We start from the raw sequence: 22,037 nt of genomic DNA, 5'->3' as shown, positions 1-22,037 counted from the left end.
CAAACTGCATTCTCAGTTAGTATAAATCATGTAAAAAACGTTTTTAAAAGACTTTCAAAATAGAGGAGTTTCTCAATTTGACCCCTTATGTTTTTTTTTGTCTTCATCAACTAGTTTGATTTCAATATGTTTTTATTTTGTAGATGCTTCTAGTGGCCCTATGCAATTTTTTTCCGTTACCTTCAGTTGAAGCCTTTTTTTAAACCAAACGTTGTATTCATCAGTGAATTGAGAATTTAAAAAAATTATTTTATGTCCTCATCATTGCTTAATGACTATTTTAGTATCATGATATGTGGCTTAATTCCTTATAGTCAAAGAATTTTCTTGCACAAATTCGTGAAAGTTGAAAAACTTTCATTTGTAAAAAAGAAAATATATATTCTCTGATACCAGGGAGCATTCGCTTAGCAGTCTCCCCAGTATGTTGCTTGTTTTATTTTTATCAACACATACGTTTCTCACTTTTGTGTACCTTTTGATTAATTTTATTTCATATGAGCATTATTAGTAAAGTCCTATGCAAATTTTAAATAAAACAAAAAAAAATTAAATAAAATAAACTTAAAAAATAACAAGACCAATTTTTTTGGTGAATTCCTTTATTTACTTACAATCGGCTTCTACAATGAAGCTATAAGCAAGTCGTACGACTGACGTGAAAGAGGACCACCCAATAATAATCCTCAAGTAATACAAAAACAATGGCGTAACATAACAAAAATAATATAGCATTTGATAGTCCCTTTGAATGTCCAGTCAATATCAACATTAAAACAACAAAATAAATATTAACTTTAAATAGAACAGTAAACGAAACAGTAACTTTGAAACACCCAAGAAACAATAATCATATGCACTAAGCTGCCAAACCGGATCATCATAACGGACCATCAACAAGATCAAGCACACGGAGCCTTTTTAGTCTCCTAACGTCCACGCTTTTGTCCAGCAGATTCAAAGCGAGATGGTTAATATGCTTATCCAATGTGGATAATACCTTGAAACTAGAACGTCCAACTTCCTGTCGAACGTATAGAATGCCCGCGTAATCGTGGATCTCAGTATTCCTCGCGAACCACGGCGCGTGGGTTATACTCCGTAGAAATGTGTTCTGAAACCGTTGAATGACCTCCACGTTGCTGTTACTGGCGGTTCCCCTGAGTTCAATCCCGTACTTCCATATCGATTTCAAGAAAGCTTTCTAGAGTAGAACCTTGTTGGACAAAGACCGTTGAGATCTCTTACCCAACACCCAGTACATCTTCTTAAGCTTAATTTCAAGCAACTTCTTCTCCGTAATATGATCACTCCACGTCAAACCGCGATCAAGGTAAAAGCCCAGGTACCGTCCCGTTCTGACTTAAGGTATCCTGACACCGTATAACCGAACCGCAGGGCAATCTTCCCTCCTCATCGTGAACGTCACGTGGCTGGACTTCGCCGGATTAACCTTTATCCTCCATGTACTCAACCAAACGCTGATGGCGTCCATTGCAGATTGCAATTTCTCAGAGGCAGTAGTCGGGCTATCGTCAACCGCCAAGTTCGCCGTGTCATCCGCGTACGACGCAACATTGGCATTGACTGGAGTAGGCAGGTCAGAAGTGTAGATTAGAAACAGAACCGTTCCCACAACTGAGCCCTGCGGAACCCCCGAACACCTTACTATTATTATTATTATCCTTAGGTTCCAGATTTACGAAAAGAAAGTTGCCAACGGCTCCTTCGTTAGTCGGTGGCGAGCGTTTACGATGCTCCAAACCTTGTGTCCCTGACTCTCAATCTCCTGCTGTATAACTGTAACTGGGATCGAGTGATGAAGATGATTAAGCACCAACCGAAACGCCCTCTCATCATGCCTCTTAAAGGTGTGCCCTATCAGATTATTTTCGCGAACAACACAAATTATTTTTTTGTAGTTCTCAATATCCTTCGACAGTAGCCGAAGTTGTTTACTGTTTATTATTCTCATGGTGTGTTCCACCTTGTTCACCACTGATTCCAACAATTCATACAGCTTCGTGATACCCGAAATACCATACGATACTATCGGAGGCAGCTTAACCTCTTCCTTTTGTGGAGAAGCACTGGCAGATCATCCAATCTATTCGAGAGAGATATATCAATCCCAGGAGTCGTACTGGCAACGTGAGTAAAGCGGGCACCGTTTTCCGTGGTGGAGGGACCGGAATCGAGTCTTTAAAATCAGAATCACTGCTGTTACCCAAGGAACCACTCATATTTTCAATGATCTCATCCCTTATTAATTTTCTCCGCGATGACTTCCATGGTTGCCGGTTGAGTAATTGAGTGGGCCACGTTCTCTGTTCACCAGTGTGTTGCTGTTTACAGCCTCGAAACTGTCGTCCGCTTAGTGTTGCTATGCGGAACAGCTGGAAACCGGTCCATAGCAACGCCGCAACCGCTAGGCCTAGCCTAGCGGTTATATATCCTAGCCTAGGCCTAATAACTGAAAATAACTTTAAAAAAAACACATATAAATAAATAAAAACACAAACCTGAGGAAAACTAACATTTAACACAATTAACAGAACAAAGTAAACTCAAACTAACACAACAGAAAAAAATAATTAAAATAATTGACTCTAATGAGGAACGACTTATAGATATATAAATAAATATCTGATCACATAAACCAATTTTTAAAAACAGCAAAAAGTAAAATAAATAGATAAAATAAAAATAATACTTTTTAATTTTATCTATTTAAAATACCGTAATATGATTCTGGAAAGTAATACCGTAAGGTGATTCCGGAGGCTAAATAGAAAAAAAGAGTAAATGCTGAAAATCAAATAAATAAATCTTTCATTCTGATCAGCACATTATATAGATACATACATTATACAAATATATTATCCATACATTATAAAGATACATCAATAGTAGATATAATTGCTACTCCATTAATAAAAAATATACTGCCTCTGCATTTGTCTGGATGAATTGAGGGAAGCTGTGGTAAAACCTTGATCAGATTGATTAAAGTCAGTATAATGTAAAATATAAATGCATGAAATAATGTTAAAGTAAGTACATGTAGATACTAAAATAAATCACAATTGGACATTAATGAAAATTACTTGAATATGTATTTATGTAATTATTGAAAGGAGAGGATAAAAATCAGTTTTTAATTAGTATTATTTAACAATTCATTATCAAAATAATACTATTTATATAAAAAAAAATCTTTTAATTGTAAAAATAAACAGGTTCGCGCAAAGATTTTTTAAATGGTTTGGTCATTTATTAAATTACTGAATCATGTAAAACTATTTTTTTTTTAAACATCAGATGGCTCTAGTAAATATTCTAATGAAGACATAGTGTGTGTGTGTGTGTGTGTGTGTGTGTGTGTGTGTGTGTGTGTGTGTGTGTGTGTGTGTGTGTGTGTGTGTGTGTGTGTGTGTGTGTGTGTGTGTGTGTGTGTGTGTGTGTGTGTGTGTGTGTGTGTGTGTGTGTGGTGGTTGTGGGGGGGGTTTAAATTTTAATGGTCTAAATTTTACTTTCTAGTTAAATCGTCATGTTAAAGTTTTGTACATTCATAACTCTCCCCCATAAAAACCAAAAAAACATGCAAAAATTAACTTAGGATAAAGTGATAGACAAACAAATTGAAGTAAATGAGTTTTTACTTAGGTTTTGTGTGAAGCACAAAGACTGTATAAATAATATACATTATTATGTGACTTTTAACTATGTATGTAGTACTTATGATGAAAAATCATCTTACTCACCTACTATAAAAAAAATATGAAACTAAAATTTTTTATTAAATGTCTGATGTACATTACACTATTACTTCAACAGAAACATTACACTATGTATTAAATTTCATTTATTACAGAAGCTTTATAGCTATTTGTAATCAACATACCTAGTTAGTCAAAATATCACACATGTGTATAAACATAAATTTAATAAAGTTCAACATGCTGTTGAAGCCAATTATAAAATTTTCTAGAAAAACTTATTTTTAACTCTTTCTCAAAGTAATCTAGAAAAAAGTTTCTATATAACATAATACTTAAAAAGAGTTGCTGGATTAAAACTAAGTCAACGTTTTTTTTTTTTAATATTATACTGAATTTATTATAAATAGCTGTTTTTATCTACCTGAAATAATCTACCAGAAATGATGAAATTACAGTCTAAAATCTTTATTTAACCTCTTATATCTTAAGAACAGTTAACTTGATTTCAATAGATAAAATGCTAAGATAACGTCCTGTCTACTTTTCTAAAAATATTCATGGGAACCATGCAGATATGTATCACAGATTGTGACTTAGTCAGCAAGCTAAACAATTATTGCATAAGAATGGTGCTATATATGATGTGTGGCTATTAAATAACGAGACTAATGATGTAAAATATTCTATTTTAAATTTATACATATTTAGTTATTATCTCCTTCAATATACACCCCTCCTCTAGCCCTACAATGCTCCATGTGAATTTTTCATTGTTCGCAACAGTGCTGGAAGTCTTCTTCTGTGAGCTCTTTCATGATGTGTGGCGCTTTTTCTTTAACAGCTTCTACAGACTGAAATCTTGATCATTTTAATGCAGATTTGACCTTGGAGAACAGATAAAAGTCACATGGTGCCAGATCAGGTGAATAAGGTGGTTGGTCTAACACTGGGATGTTATATTTGGTCAAAAACATCTTGATAGACAATGCGGTGTGAGCCAATACATTGTCCTGATGAAGAACCCATGACTTGTTCTTCCACAATTTGGGTCATTTTTTTATTATTTTGTCACAGAGTTGAGCAAGGACCTTGAATAAAGAGAAGAATAGTTAACTGACGATCAGATCGGATCAGATTACCAATTTTTTCAATATTGTTTCCGTTTTTGACATGGAAGGGTGAACGTCATCTTCAACGTCTTCTTGGTCATTTTGAAAACGCTTAAACCACTACGCTAAAACCCTGTGCTGTGATAAACATTCATTGCCATGTACTTTTTTTTTAATAAAAGATAAGTTTCATCAGCAGTTTTACCAAGTTTCGTATGAAATTTCACGACAATTCTTTGCTCTAATAAAACAGTTATCATTTTTTCAGCAAAACAAAAAAAACAGATATTATCCAAACAAAGACCACGGCCGGACTAATGTCTACAGAAACTGGAGTGGCAACAATCAAAAGAGAAGGCTTCACACAACACAGTTGTCGGTCATATGAATTTGGCGCATGCGCAGTTCTTCTGTAGCAGCATTAATCTCATTATTTAATAGCCACACCTCGTACGATGTGCTCACAATTTAAACCTGGAATGCCTTCTCCATTAAGGAGTCATCTAGGTTAAATGCCTCGGTAAATGTATTGAATATTAAATTAACTGCATAATTTCAATGAGCCAGTTATAGTTTTTTAATTGTTAATTTATTTTATTATTATTTATATGTCATTTTTCCAAGTGTGTGGGGTTATGAATATACTTAGTTTTCATAATTATTAAATTCTGTATTTATATAAACCAAAATAACTATATCCTAATTTTTATTTGCAGTTAAAATATGAGAAGTTAGTTGCTGGAAAACAGATGATTGAGAGTTCTTTACACAGACATTTAGCTGAACACTTAAATGCTGAAATTGTTCTTGGTACCATAACTGATGTAGCTATTGCAGTCAATTGGATACGATCAACGTTTTTTTATGTACGTGCTTTTCATAACCCATTGCAATATGGGTTACCACAGGGTTTGTCAAAGGAAGCATTTGAAAGTAAATTACAAGGTTGGTATTAAAAAAATTATGCATGTTTTGTTTAAAAGTTTATAATAGTTACTGGAAGTAATATATATATATATATTATCTGAATAGTTAATTTTTTGTTGTTTTCTCAAGTAACATTGAGTACAAAATAAGTATTCTTGGTAATCAAAAAAATTTCATATGACAAAATTTAAGTTAATTACACTAGAAAAAAACATACATATTAACATCTTTGAATATAGACAATTTATTAAAATCCAAAAAAAATATGTGAATTGGTTAAGGTATAAATTAGTACTCATTAATTTATTATTATATGTATTATTTTCATGTAATTATTTTTATAATGCACTGTAATATATTTTTTCTTTTCTTACCAATTTTATTCTTTGAAACTCATTAGGTACAGATGATTTTAAGAAAACTAAGAGACAATGTACTATTGTTAGTTATTATTTGTGTAGAAAAGCAGCACTTTTTACATAATACATACTCACACTCACACACACACACACACACACACACACACACATATATATATATATATATATATATATATATATATATATATATATATACACACACACTACATATATAACACTTTTTTAGTTTTTTTTTAATTGGTGATCAGATTTAAAAGTAAAACATTTTTTAATGATTTCTATTATGTGTGTATAAATTAAAGTTAAAAAATTAAGACTGAAGATGATCTAGCAACTGAGAGGCACTTCTTAACTGGTAAATTTTGTTACTACTCCACCAATTTCCATGGTAGAGTGGAAGTGGCTCAGCCTTTCATCCAACAGGTCATAGGTTCAGATCCTAATCAAGCATTGCTTTACCATTCCCAGTCAGGCAGGCATGCTGCAAAATTTCTATTCTATATTCCACACCTAAGTTTCAGGCTTATTTGGTGAATTAATAATCAACAAAGAAAAGAATAACTAAATAAATATTTTAGTACAATTTGTACTAATATATATATAATATTATTTAAGTCGCATCAAGAATTGGAATAGTCAGATGTGTTACTCCATGGATTTCAAAGAAATTGCTCTAACATTCAACTGGATGGATCAAGGGAAACTATGGTAAAACGTTGATCAGAACAGTATCATGATATACATAATTAAATATAAGATAAACAGTAGATGTCCATATTAATAATTAAAAATAATAAATACATGAAATAATAGTGCAATATATATATATGTAAAAATATTAAATAAAAAGTATAAAAAAATATCAAGGAGTAAATGGAAATTATTTAAGCTTATTATTTTAATATATTAAATAATTATACAGAAAATTCAGAGTTGCTTTTTATAAAACTGAATTGTTTAAAATATCACAGACAAAATTACATTACTTCTATAAAGAAAATTTTTTTATTTAGAAAATAATAAATTGTTGGGTAAATGTTTTAAATGGGATGATAATTTATTACAAATGGCATTGGTGGTACAATAATGTTCTTTTTCATACCACAGTGTTGTGCTGACAAACATGTGTTGTTTTCTTTAGAAGGATGGACGTTATTGGTTTTTTGGGGAATAAATGACTAAATTTTTTAACAAAGATAGCAGCTATTTGTAATAAAAATTCAATGGATAATTCAGAATTTTTAATTTTCTAAATATTGGTGTACATGAGTCATGCTTGTGGATGTCAAGGAACAATCTAATGATCCATTTTTGTATCTTGAAATCTCATATCATTTTTGAAGGAACTCCAAGAAATGATATATTATTACATTTTGGTTGGAAATATAAGTAGACATAATAAATATTTAATAACAATAACAGGGTTAACAATTAATTAAAATCTTTCAAAATGCAACTGTACAATTTGATTTTATTGCAAAAAATTAGTTTGTTGAAGAACTTAACATCTAAACAAAATTTTTCATAAAGGGCAGTAGAAATATTAATACCATTAATAGGAAACCACACAATTAGCAATGTTTTTTCTATCCGAGGAGCAGTGGTTTTGTCTGTACTTAAATAATGACAGTTATTACGTATTCTTAAAAAATGTTTAGCAAACATTTTTCTGAACTGCTAATATACAATTTTTTTGTCCTTAAATCTCTAGAATTATATATAGTACATTTGTGAAGAAGATATGAATGAATGGCTTGAGATTTTAAGGAAAGTTATTTATTCATTTGTGATATATGTCTACCTGTAAAACAAGATGTCCTGACTGACTCATCACTAATGCCCAGCAAAAATTACTGAAGATAATTTGATGAAAATTTGTATACTCATTCTTCTTACAGTGTAAATTTGCTCGAAGAAAGGACTTTCTGTAATTTCAAGTTTAAAGGGTTAAAATGGAGTAACATTGAATTTCTCAGTAACAAATTAAGTATCACCTTAATTTTGGTGTGTGTGTAATCTTCATTTAAATATCTAAAAACCAATTTTTAGATTTTTCTAAATTTGATCTTGAAAGGGGTCGAAAAAGGGTAAAACAATTTCTAACAATGATTACAAGTTTTCCCTATTTTTTACTGTACTGAATGAGATATTCCTTTGATTTGTGCTTACAAATATTTTTCAGATAAATATCTATAAACCATTTTTGGGTTATTTGAATTTTTATTTTTTAAGGATGCAATGACATACAGTATGGCAGCTCAAACAACACATTAGTTACCACTGTTATTGTATGTGTGACATGACTGGCTGCACCTGCTCCGATTACGTGACTAAAAAACATAAAAAAAAAACTTTTTAATGAGAAACGAAGTGTACTGGTGTTTGTTGGGTAATGCTAAACTGGGCAAAATACATTTTTAATTGTACAAAGGATGGGTAACCATCTATAAATATAGTTACTATCTTTCAGATGGATGCCGACTGTTTAGAAACCCGCATTCTTCAAATCACTCAAAGTTTTGGGTCCTTTACTGACCAAATTGTTACACTGAAGAAATTACAATACACTGATAGTTTTCAATGAACAAACTTTAATTTTTATTTATCATTATTATTCTCACAAGCATAACTTTATTGAACATAGGGGGTTCCAGGGCTCCGAAAAAGCGAGACAACCATTTCATTTTCATCATATCTCCATTAGTTTTCATATTGATGACTTTTACCAAAGCTAATTTTAAAGGTCTTTTCATGTACTTTGAAAAATATTCTATAAGTTTTCGTCGAAGAATTTTTCGTTTTTCTGTTGAAAGGTTCGACTTCAGTTACGGGTGAACAAAAGGTTACCTTCAACGAGGCATAACTCGGTTCATATTGCATCTACAGAAATAAAAAAAATAATAATCTCTTTGTTATTTTATAAGCTTCATTTTTGATGATAATAATTTTTTCGATAAAACAGAAGGTTTTTGAGCTATTCATGAAAAATCGTTCAATGGTTGGATGAAAAATTAACATTTTCAATCATAAATAACTCAAAAAGTATTGACTCTAAAAAAAACTTTTATAGAAAATTTTTTGCTTAGAATTCATTCCTCCATCGATTTCTGCTGTTATTTTGAATTAATAATTTCCACCCCTGAGAAAGGGTGGCATCCACCCCCAGGCTAGAAGCACACATTGGCACTGTATTACTTTTGTTCTTTGAGCTATTCCCTAATTACTGTTCAAATTTCACGTCAATTGGTGTTGTCTGAAAGAATTCTGAGCAAAAACCGTCAAACACTGGACTATATCAAATGTGGATCAAAATATATTACAGTCATCTTACCACCAGACTCCCTGCCCTAGTTAAATTATAATATAAATAATAAAGTTTATCAAACTGTAATATTTAAATTTCCAACTCTCTCCAACTCTGCTTGAAATATGGTAAACAAATCCCTCATTGAGAGCTTTTCAACGATATATCATAAGTTGTACTTTTTTTCATAGGTTCCAGAGTTATAGCCAAATAGAATTTTAATTAATGAAATATTTGGGTCTTAACAAGGGGAAGGCACATCGGTTCTAATCCGACTTAATCTCATTTTTTTAACTTTTTTTTTTTTTTTTAAATATATTGATTTATTAATAATTATTAACCTCTGATTGTAAAAAAAATTTATGATAAATAATAATTCAATAATAATAATATTAAAAAATGACAAAATATCAGAAATTATTAATGAAATAAAATTTTATATACTTTTCATTTAAAAAAAATGTGTATGTGTAATTCAATAGGTGTAGGAAGTCATGTGATGTCCACATCTGACTTTTTTTATTTGAATGTTCAAATAATTCATTAACATTTTGACCACTGTGTGAATATAATTTAATATTGTATGAAATATAAATCACCAAACCACAGTAATTAGGTAAGTTAAACTTACCTTATTAATTTCCAATAACCAGTTTACGTGGTATCCTGCATCTTCAGTAGGTATTAAATTCTATATTTAACATATTAAAACATATTCTTTTAATGATTTGTCCAGTACTTCTTATTTTGTTGTCCAGTACAGAACAACAAAATTACATGTACACTTTTAATATAATTCAAAATTTTTTAATAGAAAATATTATAATTTTGAAAAAAAAAGACAATTCATTAAAGAATATGTTTTAATGTGACAAATATAGAATTTAATACCAACTGAAGACGTGAGATACCACGAAAACTGGTTATTGGAAATTAATATGGTAAGTTTAACTTATCTAATTACTGTGTTTTGGTGGTTTATATTTCACATACAGTATACTGTATATTATATACAGTAAAGAGACCTGTATTCTCTTCCAAATTAAACTAATTGCCTACCACTAGTACTGCAAACCATTGGTGAAGATTGAAAACTGTTGTTATGAGTTTATAATATTATTAGTAGATTATAGATTTATCAGATTGGCCAAAAGAGGACTTAATGTTACTTTCTTACATATTTTAAGAAATAATTATTTCTTACTTACTTTTAAAAGCAAAACTAAGCTATTGAAGTATTAATTGCTACAAAAGCACTAGAGATATTTTTATATCATTAAGGTGAGTCATTACTAAAAATAATTAACAAATGGCTATTATATTACATAGAAATTGTGTTTTCAGAAGATTATCACCAAAATTAATTAGTAGCATTGTTTTTAGCTGTGGTTTTTGTTGAAGTGGTTTGGAAAATTCTTTAGCACTGGTCAAGTAATATATTCGAACCTGTATTTATTTAATACATTTGGGTTTTGTCATGTTAGTTTTTTGTGAATTTTATACTTTTTAAACTTGTTGATTTGTGGTATATATAAAATTGCAAATTCATTTTATTTTTTTATTTTTTGTAATGTTCTGTTTCTGTAAAATGAATTTAATTTTCTTTGTATCTATAAGTGAAAATGCATCAGTCTACCCAATGTAGTATTTAGTGCAATCACTGTAATTCAATTTGTGTAACCCTGGCTGTTGTGTTTATCAGGATTAGTTTTTTTAGTTACATATTTATAATAAGCTACAAGTATATGAGTTTATACATATAAAATGTAGACCTTTACAAAATATTTATTTATTTTTTCTATATTTCTTATATTGATCCTTTAGCAAACTGACAAAACACTGTGATAAACAGTGCAACTCAGGTGTTAGTAAAGTACTAGATCTGCACTAAATACTAGATTTCACAAACTAGATGCACATTCATCCATAAAAACTCAAAGTACAGTTATAAATAATACCTATATATAGGGTATACTTATAACTCTATACATAATAATAGAATCAATCTTTACAAATATCTTCTTAGAAATAAGATGCATATATGAATGTGTTAAATTATTAACCACAACATTGCTTGAAAAAATAAAATTTACAGACGCACTAATCTTGACAAAAATAACATTTAACAAACAAATACAGCACAGTTAAATCATATTATTTGATCACATAGGATTAAAAAAGATCTAACTGTTAAAGATGATCACCATTGAATACAGTGCCACTATTCCTTTACTGATAAAGAATCTACATAATTTATTCCAAAAAGATCTACTAGGAATTTAGTTTCCCTGTAATGAGAAAATGATCATAAATTTTTAACAATTAAAGAATTGTTATCACGCTAATGAAATAGTTTTCCTGAACTGTAATATTAATTTGATTAAACTAGTGGTTTATTAAATTAGTATAACAATCTTGTATTTAATAACCTGATGTAATTTATTTGCAGATATGTGTGTAAGAGAATTAAATGGATTATCACGACATCATTTAATAGAAATGAATGAGGGTTATGATGTTGTTGCTACAGAAGAAGGACAGTTAATGGCTCGCTTTTATCTCGCATTTGATACAATGAAACAATTTATGCAGGTATTTTATATTGTTATTGGAATAAATTACCTTTTATATGTTGGATAAACTTTCTTTTTCCTATTTAGCCTCCGGTATTTACCATTCAGATAATACTTCAGAGGATGAATGAGGATGATATGTATGAGTGTAAATGAAGTGTAGTCTTGTACAGTCTCAGTTCGACCATTCCTGAGATGTGTGGTTAATTGAAATCCAACCATCAAAGAACACAATCTAGTATTCAAATCTGTGTAAAAATAACTGGCTTTACAAGGACTTGAACGCTGGAACTCTCGAATTCCAAATCAGCTGATTTGGGAAGACACGTTCACCACTAGACCAACCTGGTGGGTTTTGTTGGATAAACTACCTTGATGTACCCTAACAATAGATTGTACTTCCTCGCTGCTACTCCTTGTCCTTGATTGCTTCTTCTTTGTTATTGGTTCAATGAGTACAGATTAGACCCTACTAGGTTCTCCATGCTGAGGATGCCTAGACCTGAAGAGCATCCTTGGCATCTGACGGGACTGCCAGAGTCAGGAACTATGTTTCCTCTCCAATACTGCACATTAATAGCTGAGTGTTTCATAGTGTTTGTCCTCCCAATATACCCCCAAAAAGCATTGTTTGCTGGAAGGATGATAGGCGAGAGCATTTTTCTTTTTAATAAAGGAAAGTATATTTACTTTTTGTTTTCATCTTTTATGACTATATAGGATCACTTTAGTCAGTCCATTATCCAAGTCTTTTCAAGGGACTTTTCAAGCCTTGGGGTCCTGCCAGTACTTTTTCATACATTCAGATTTCTGTACCCTTTCTGGTGTTGAAAATGTTCATGTTGTGCGTTTCTTTCTTGTGACTGTGAAGCAAATGTCTTTGTCCCTGATTTTTTCATTTAATTTTATCTTGTCTGTAGAGTCTTCTGGTGTAAGGCCAATTTTCTTCAGATTCTCTCTTATTTCTCTGATCCATCTGCATCCTATCTTGGTGTTTTCCCTGTCAAGATTGTACTGTACCAGCTGTTTCAGAAGTCTCGGATTTTGCATGCTCATGATGTGTTCAAAGAATCCTTGTCTCCTCTTACATATGGTATCAGTGATGGTTTCTAACTCTGTATACAACATTGTTGGGCATGATCCACCACTGCTTGTCTTTCTGGTGCTTTTTGTTGATGCAGGTTCTTCAAATTTTTCTTTTGATTTTATGGAGTCTGTTAGTTTTTGATAGTTCGTTCAGGTGAAAGAGTGTTTCTGCTGCATATGTGGCTACTGGTTTTATAACTAACTGTGTTGTAGTATCTTATTTTTATGTTTATGGATAGACATTTTTTACTGTAGGTGAACCAGCTTAATTTTTGTGTTTTAGCTAGTTTTTTCCTTTAGATTGTTTGTTATTATTTCTCCCGAGGTATTTAAATTTGATTTTATTACCATTTATGTTTACCTCTTTTAATTTTGTTGGTTTTTGGAACATAATTTCTGTTTTTCCAAATGATATTTTCAGGCCAATTTTATTTGCAATGTTTTGAAGTTATCATATCTGTATTTTAGCTTCATTGATGTTGTTTGCTAGTATTGCCATGTTATCGATGAAACCAAGGCAAGTTGTTTTGATTTTTTGCCTACTTTTTATTTTTGTGAGGCATTTTTTGAGTCATTTCCCTCATTACCATTTTCATTACCATTTGACCGCAGTTTAATAATAATGGTGAGAGTCCATCGCTTTCGTGCAGCCCTGTTTTGATCTGAAATGGTTTGTAGAGTGTGTCTCTGAATTTCATTTTTGACTTAGTGTTTGTGAGAGTCAGTTTTATCATGTTTATTAATTTGGGATGTAGAATTTTTAGTAGAGGTCTCTTAGAATTTTTAGTAAGGATTCTCTGTAGATGCAATCGTATTCTTTCTTAAAGTCTACAAACGTTATCACCATGTCTCTGCTTCTTATTCTGTTGTAATCCATTATTAGCTTGAGACTCATGTTCTGGTCTGGATAACAACTCCAGGGTCTGAAACCTCCTTCCTGGTATTCTTCTAGTTCTTTCTCGAGTTGTAAACTGATCCTGTTGAGGATGATTCTTGAAAGAATTTTGTATGTTATGTCTAGGTGTTAGATTCCCCTGTAGTTGTTAGGGTCTGTTTTGTCTTCTTTTTTGTGTAGCAGGTGGATGAGAGCTGTCATCCAGTGTTCTGGTAATTATTCTTTGATCCAGATGTTGACAAGCTGTTGATGAAAGGCGATTTTTGCTGGTCTTCCTGCATGTTTCCAGATGTTTGCAAAAGTCTGATCTTCTCCCTCTGCTTTTTAATTCTTCATCTCACCCAGTCCTTGGTAGACTTCTTTTACTGTGGGAAGGTTGATTTCCGTTGCTGTTGTTGGGGTATTGGTGTTAAACTTTAGGAGTTCTGTTAGTTCTTCGCAGTTTAGGAATTTGTTGAAATATTTAAGTAGAATTTCTGCATTGTCTTTATTGTTATGGGCCAAATTATGGTTTTCGTCCTTCATTAGTAAGGTTGGGGTACGTATTTCTGGAGTTGTTTTTTGAAGGTTTTGTGGTAGTCTCTTGACTGTATTTTGTTGAATTCTTTTTTTATTGTTTTCAGTGTGTCTTTATGGTGTTGTCTTATTATTTACCTTAGAGTTTGGGTGGATTCTTTTCTTTGATTTATTAGATTTCAGAAGGATGTTTCCAATTTTTGGGACTGGTGTAATAGCCATGCTTGATATCTCTTTTCCACCGTTTCATCGCATTTGCTGTTCCATATTGATGCTTTTTACGGGGTTTTATTGGGGCCAATGCTTCTGTGAGTTGTTTAAGATTGTTGACTAGGTCTTTGAGTTTATCCATGATTGTTGTTATTTTTTCGGTTACTTTTTGGCTATTTTCATTCTTGATTAGATTTTATATGATTCAATATTTATTTTATTTATATATATTTACATATACTCCATATGATACAAGATTTTTACTTTCCTTTATATGATATGCGATCACTTTTTAGGGATAATACCTCTGATATTGGCGCTATTTTTATCTTATCAAAAAGGCCACTTATCTTATACTTTTAAACGAAAAAAAATTTCTAACCCATAATTTATAAAACACTAAACTGCTTTCTGTACTGGTAGCATATATTTTTGAGGTTGCTCTATTTATTTTTAAATATCATAAATTCTGTTATTAGATAAAGTAGAGCACAAGTTTAACATTCAAAGTATAGATTACAACTATCTGAGACACTTCCTAGTAACGTAAAAGAAGGGCCTTATTTTAAGAAATTACTAATCTTTTTACAAATTACCATTTATAAAAATTGTTTTAAGATATTAAAATTTAAGATCCTTCTTAAAACATTTTTTATTAGTCTGATTAAATTAGAAATGGGGAAGGATAACATCAGTTATCCTTCTGATAAATTGAGAGAAAGGGTCATGTCCATATATTAATTAATATGTTGTCTTCTTTAATACAATTAATAAATTTATTTTACTAATATTATATTTCTACCTAGTTCTCAGAGGACTTTCTCAATTACTTTATTCTACAGTTGTAGTATTTTATTCTATTTATGAAGAAAGAAATTCAAACCATAGACTATGATAAACAATTTACTTCCGTGTTAAACGGTGCCTACAATAATGTTTTAATAAAGAGAGAAGACAGTCTAAGCATAAATTAGTTGTATTAGTATTGCTAAATTATGAGTTTCATTTACATTTGGCGATTTTTGTCATGTGGTATTTAAAAAAATTATGTTTTAAAAAAAATGATGCTGCAAGAATACATTAAAATTGTTCTCTTTCTCCTAAGTTATCAAACCACTCATTTTACTGTCTTGGTGGAGTCTATTATCTACATTAAGTTATTTAAAGATTTTTTGACTAGATATTCAGTATTTCATTGTATCGATTTTTATTCTTAGGCTGTGTAAATTGAATAAATCTTTTTGAAACAACGTAACAAGTTTATATGTTTATATTTTTAAAGGTAAAAGGAACAGAAAAGTTACCTGAATTGTTGGAAATAATATCAAAAAGTAGTGAATTTTCAGATGTTCGCTTAAGAGTTCTTGAAAAACAGGTACTTAATGGCTTAAATAAAAAGAAAGATGCTGATACAATACGGTTTCCATTGAATGGTCGAATTAAAACTAAGGAACAGAAAATTAATTGGTCAGTCTTTTATTATTCTTTGAAAATAACTGAAATAGTTGTTTTATTAAAAAAATATAATCGTTTAATATTATCTGTTTTTATCAAGTTTTTTTTTTGTTTTTTTTTAAATAACATACTATTAGCTTTTAATATCAGGAAAAATATTTTTGAGAATAAGTGAGTTAATATTGAACCACATGTATGGTTTTTTTAATCTAGCTGATATATAGGTTAGATCCTGGGCAGCACATTAAACTACCTAAACCTCAATAGAAGCTGTGTTTTCTGCACACATGAATTATCCTTTTCTCCTCCTCCTGCTCTCACTCCTTAGTCTTATAATTGGTATTGTTGGAATCAGGTTCATTTCGTCTGTGAAACTGGATTGGCAGTAACCACTGGAGCAGTTGATTCCTTTGTGAAGTGTGGTGGTGACTGTAGACTTATAAAGGGGGACCGTTTTCTACCTGGGGATTATCACTCTTCATCTCAGGCTGAGAAAGTTTCACTGCTACTTAGAAAAAAAAAACAGTCAATTAATTACAATATCAGCTTCAGATTTTATATCAGATTTTTATTTTCCTGGCTATTAACTCATATAATAGAAATTACATGAGATATTTCTATCCCATCAAAACTGATCCATTGATATATATATATATATATATATATATATATAAATTATAAATAATTTGAGTACTGGACAGCAAAATTTGCATATGCGTTCATAATACTATTCAAAATGTTTAAAACAGAGAACAGTCTAAAATAACAAATTTTTAAAATAATTATATATAATGTAATTATAGAATTCAATACCAACTGAAGATGCAGGATACTGTGAAAATTGATTCTTGGAAATTAATGTGGTAAGTTTAACTTATTTAATTTATTGTGTTTTGGGGGTTTATATTTCATACAATATTAAATTTTATTAACACAGTGATCAGTATGTTAATGAATTACTTAAATTTTCAAAAGACGAATATATATATATATATATATATATATATATATATATATATATATATATATATGATATAATAATTTTTCAGCCTCTGCAAAGTACAGAATTAGAGAACACTCCTACCTTTACTTTTTTATGTTCAAAACATTTTCAGCCTAAGCCCATCTTCAGAAACATTTTTTTTAATAATTCTTATTTTTTACATTTACACATTAAGTTATTAAGTCATTAAGTTTTTACTTATTTTGTAAAAATTTTTTATTAATAAAAAAAAAATTAAAAACATTTTAAAAATTCAGAACAAATTCATTTGTTCAGTCAAGAGAATAAAAACGTATTGCAATAACTATTATAAAATAGGTATACTGTTATAGGAATGAGGCTGAAAAAATATTATATTATATATAGTTATGTAATGTACTAAGGAAAATTAATATTTACCATGTATATATGTATTATATATCATGGAAGTAATAAATAGATTTTACTCTCCATCATTTTTATTTTTGCATTATTATTTTTAATATATTTTTGTAATATTTATAGTGTTGCTTTATCTTAATAATGGATTATTGAACCAATTATTAATTATATTCATAACTGGATTTCAATTTTTTCAGTCTAATTCAAGCTTCTTTAGGATTTTTAACTATATATGATCCATCTCTAAGCCAGGAAGCTATTCATATAATGAGAAATGCATCACGTATTTGTAGAGGTTTGATATATCTTGTGTCCTTTTTTCTAAATTTTTATTTTAAAATTAGTTTTAAAGTAGGCTACTTTTTCTGCCAGGATGGAAATTTTTGTATAAATATTTCTGACTTAAATGATGGTCTATTAATAATATGTTGTAGAAAATCAGCTATAAAATAATAATTTTACATCTGTAGGTGGTATAATTATAATGTTTTTGCATCATGACTTTTTAGTTTATGTACAATAATTAATTATGTAGACAAATATTCCTGCATACATATATTTTATCAATTAGTAAATATATATATAATATTAATACTTCTTTTATCCTCCATTACAGTGATAGTCACCCTCCCTCTCATCTGTAAGGTTCTTCAGTTGAATCCAGTCAGAGTTAACATTTTTTATATCCTATAAAATTTATATGTCATTCTTATCATAAAAAGGTTTTGTGACTGCATTTGACCATCAACTTATAATTAGAAATATCAGTGTGATTAAATAACGATACTTTTATTTATTTTGTGAGGTCAGTGTTAAAAGAAACTGAACTTAAAGAAAAAACCTGAAGGTGAAGCCATGTTGTTGCCATCTATTTGATGAAAATAGGAAAGATATTGAAGAAAAAATATACTTATTAAATTAATTATTTGTTGTCATTATATTGCATTGCATTATTGTAGTAACAGTTGATTGGGAAAAGCTTCTCAGTAAACTACAACTGTGTTGTCATCAGTTTTTTTAAATAAGTTGTCATCAGACTGCCAAAGAAGTGGCAGAAGTTGGAATTGGTGAAAGTTATCACTTGATTTTGATTAAAACACAAACACTGCAGGAAAATTTTACTATGGCTACTAACCAAGAAATACGAAGAGATATGTACTGTTATCATTTGGGAGATTTTGCTTAACTGTATGATAATGAAGAGTTTTTGAAAAACTTCATTAGTGATAAGATTTGAATGTGCAGTTATGTTTTGGAAACCAAGGGACATCCACTGCTGCTATAAACAAATTAAAAAAAAGCCAGTGTTGAGCTGATATCAGGGTCATTGATTCTTTCTTTAAACTAGAAGTTACGTAGGAATTTGTCCTGCTTAAATAGTTAACTGAAAATTGTATTAGAGAATAATGCAGCATTTAAAATTGGCAGTGAGAAAGAAATGACCAGAAATGTAGAGCAATAATTAAAAATCTTCCAGCTTGGCTACTGTAGAGTTGTATTAAAAAAAACCAACCTTAAAAGGCTGCCATTTTCAAAGAATAGAGATAATTAAGGAAAGTTCTCCATGAATCTTTAATTCTACTCTACTAACAGAATTTCAGAAACTGTTCCAACAGTGGATAAAATGCTAGCAGTAAATTAAGAGTATAGAGTTGTAATTTGAAGGCAATAGAACAGAATAATTCTAAGTTACCAAATAAATTTTTTTTAATGCAGAGTTTGGCTTCTTTATGAACAGCCTTCATAAACAAAATTATCATATTTCTCATTGCTGAGTTTTGTATGGTAACATTATCTGCATCTTGTAAAATTGATCTGTGGATATACATTTTGAATATAATAATGATATCCACTTCTTTTCTCTAAACCCAATTCCGGGCCATATTACTGGATAGGATCATATTAATATCAGGCTTGTACATTAACATATTTGAACAAATTGATTCTATTCAGTCTGTTCTGGATCATTTAGGGGTTTTTCTGTCCAGTTATTTTGTAAGTTTGTTTTTTAAACTTTTTTATTTTTCATTTTAGTAGAAATTGTTGTTTTGTAAAGACTTTTTTGCGTTATCAACAGAATAAAACATTTTTATGGTTTTATTACTGTTTTATGTACAGAATGAAATATATACTCTACAGTAAAGAGCCAGTCAACTGTAAAAACTAGAATTTCAGTGAATAAATATGGTTCAATGGAAATATTTATTATATACTTTCTTTTTAAATTATGCTGTTTTAAATGGAAAAAATAAATAGATGTGAAATTAATTATAATTAAATTTTTTTCAAAAAACTACTTGAAAAACTGAAATTACAAGAAAACAAAAAAATGTATGTACACTTAAAGTATAATTGCTACATATACTGGGTGCAAGTTTATAATGTGATATCACATTTTAATTTCTTCCATAAAGTCCTGACTCAGACAATACCTCTCTTGACAGTTCCTCCTCTAAAAATAAAATTAAAAAATGTACATAAATGAAGGCCTGTTGATGAATTGGTGTACTAGTCTTTTCACCTAAGTATGTAGGGAGACTAAATCTCTTTAATTTTCCTCTTTAATTTCATATTTCCTTTTAGAATAGGATTTTTTTAATAATCAGTCACTTGATTGATTTGATGCTTTCCATAGTCGTTTCTGTTGTGTTCTAATCTTTTAATCTTAACATAATTGCTTCATACACCCTCAGTTATTTATTCTGTTTTATTAATCCAATGCTTGTCTTTTTCTTCAGTTTTTACCTTCAAAACATTTCTCTGTCATCAAATAAATTAAACATGGATGGATGTCTTATTACTGATCCATGGATGGAGTACTATATATGACTTAAGTAAAACTAGTTTCTATCTTTATAAAATTTAGTCAAAAATTTCTCTCCTTACTTATTCGTCTTAAGATCTCTTTATATTGTGTTTTATCAATCCTTATTTCAAAGGCTTCTTTCTATCTTTTTCTTTCTGCTTTTGCAGTTGTCCATATGTTTTGCTACCATAAAGTGCTACACTCCACACAAATATTCTTAAGAACATCTTTCTAGTTCTTAGATCCATATTTAGTTCCAATAGTTGTCTTTTTTCCATGAAACTCTCCTTGCTTGTACAGTCTGCCTTTCATCTTTACCTTAACGTTATTAATCCTTTGTATTATTTCTAGCTAGGATAAAAAAATTGTGGAACTTCAGGTTTAATTCCAAATCTTAATATTTAATCCTTCATTACTTAACTTTGTCACATTTTGTTGCTTTGGTTTTCTCTTATTTATTTTCAAAATTGAATTTCACTGAAGTAGTAAACCTGTACCATTTAGTATTTCTTCTAGTTCATGTTTGGTTTCTGACAAAAAAAATTCTTATTAGTGAATCTCATCATTTTTATCCTTTCTTCTTGGATAGTTAATCCATTCTCACATTTGTCCTTCACTTCCTGTATTTCTTTTTCTGTTTAAAAGTTGAAACACAACTTGACAAACTAAATCATTGTCTCATTCTTCTGAATAAGATTTTTCTTTTTTCATATTCTTCAAAATGGTTAGAAATTTATTCCATTCTATAATATCAAATAATGCTTTCTAAGATCAGTGTGTAAGGATCAAAATCATTTCCCTTGTATCCAGTCTTCTTAAAGTACTGGTTTTAATCTAGTACAGCTTTCATTAAATATTCTATTCTTCAGTAAACTGTCCTGGTGAGTATATTTTTAAATTTGAAAATTTAAAAATTTGATTTTGTTTAGCAAATAATTAAATAATTTTATAATTTTTTTTTTTTAAATTAAATTACTCGGTCAACTGGTGTCAAGTTGTAATATGCATATATTAGTATCAGTGAGAAAGCAACAGTGTTTATAAAAGTAACAACATTCACATCATGGGGTGTATAGAAATTTAAGTTTAGAATCTGATTCTAATTTTCCTATAAAATATACTATCAGTAGAGTAATTAAATGTCAGGAATAGAATAACTGGGTAATATAACATGTAAAGTAAAAACCTACTTTCTATATGTTATTCATGTGATGAATTAGCCAAAAATTATAATAAATAAATAAATACATTTGTATCTGTGTAACAAGTACTGAGTAAGAATGGAAAGTTTTAAGTAGAAAGATTAAGAAATGTATAAAATCTTTTTTAATTGTACTTACTTAGTTTCTTAAATTGACTTCATTACTTTTTTTTAATTTTATTTGAACAGGTCTTGCTGTATACACTTGGCAGAAATCACATTATAGAAGTCTAGTTAGTGCTTTACAATTAGCTAAGGCTATACATTGTAATATGTGGGAAAATTCAATATATGTTGCTAGACAGTTACATGGAATTGGTCCAGCTTTGTCTTCTCTGCTAGTAATGGCTGGAAAAACAACTTTCAAATCAATTTCGCAAGCTAATCCAAGAGATTTAGAAAAGGTTTGTTGTTTTATCATTTTACAAAACTGCCAATATCTTCTTTCTTTTGTATTATTCTGTAATTA

At 29.7% G+C, this 22,037-nt stretch overlaps 1 protein-coding gene across 1 annotated transcript in view; it reads left to right on the top strand.

Moving 5' to 3' along the window:
• The window catches only part of LOC142322769 (uncharacterized), a 173,689-nt gene that overhangs the window by 117,285 nt on the left and 34,367 nt on the right, over positions 1-22,037 (top strand). Inside the window, exons 11-15 of the mRNA XM_075361845.1 lie at positions 5,548-5,776; positions 11,892-12,034; positions 16,005-16,189; positions 17,759-17,856; positions 21,758-21,972. Of these exons, the coding sequence (XP_075217960.1) occupies positions 5,548-5,776; positions 11,892-12,034; positions 16,005-16,189; positions 17,759-17,856; positions 21,758-21,972 (870 nt within the window). The remainder of the gene's footprint in view (positions 1-5,547; positions 5,777-11,891; positions 12,035-16,004; positions 16,190-17,758; positions 17,857-21,757; positions 21,973-22,037) is intronic.

This window comes from Lycorma delicatula, chromosome 4, assembly GCF_047948215.1.
Source record: "Lycorma delicatula isolate Av1 chromosome 4, ASM4794821v1, whole genome shotgun sequence".
NCBI lineage: Eukaryota > Metazoa > Arthropoda > Insecta > Hemiptera > Fulgoridae > Lycorma > Lycorma delicatula.
This window is presented reverse-complemented; position numbering and strand designations above follow the sequence as displayed.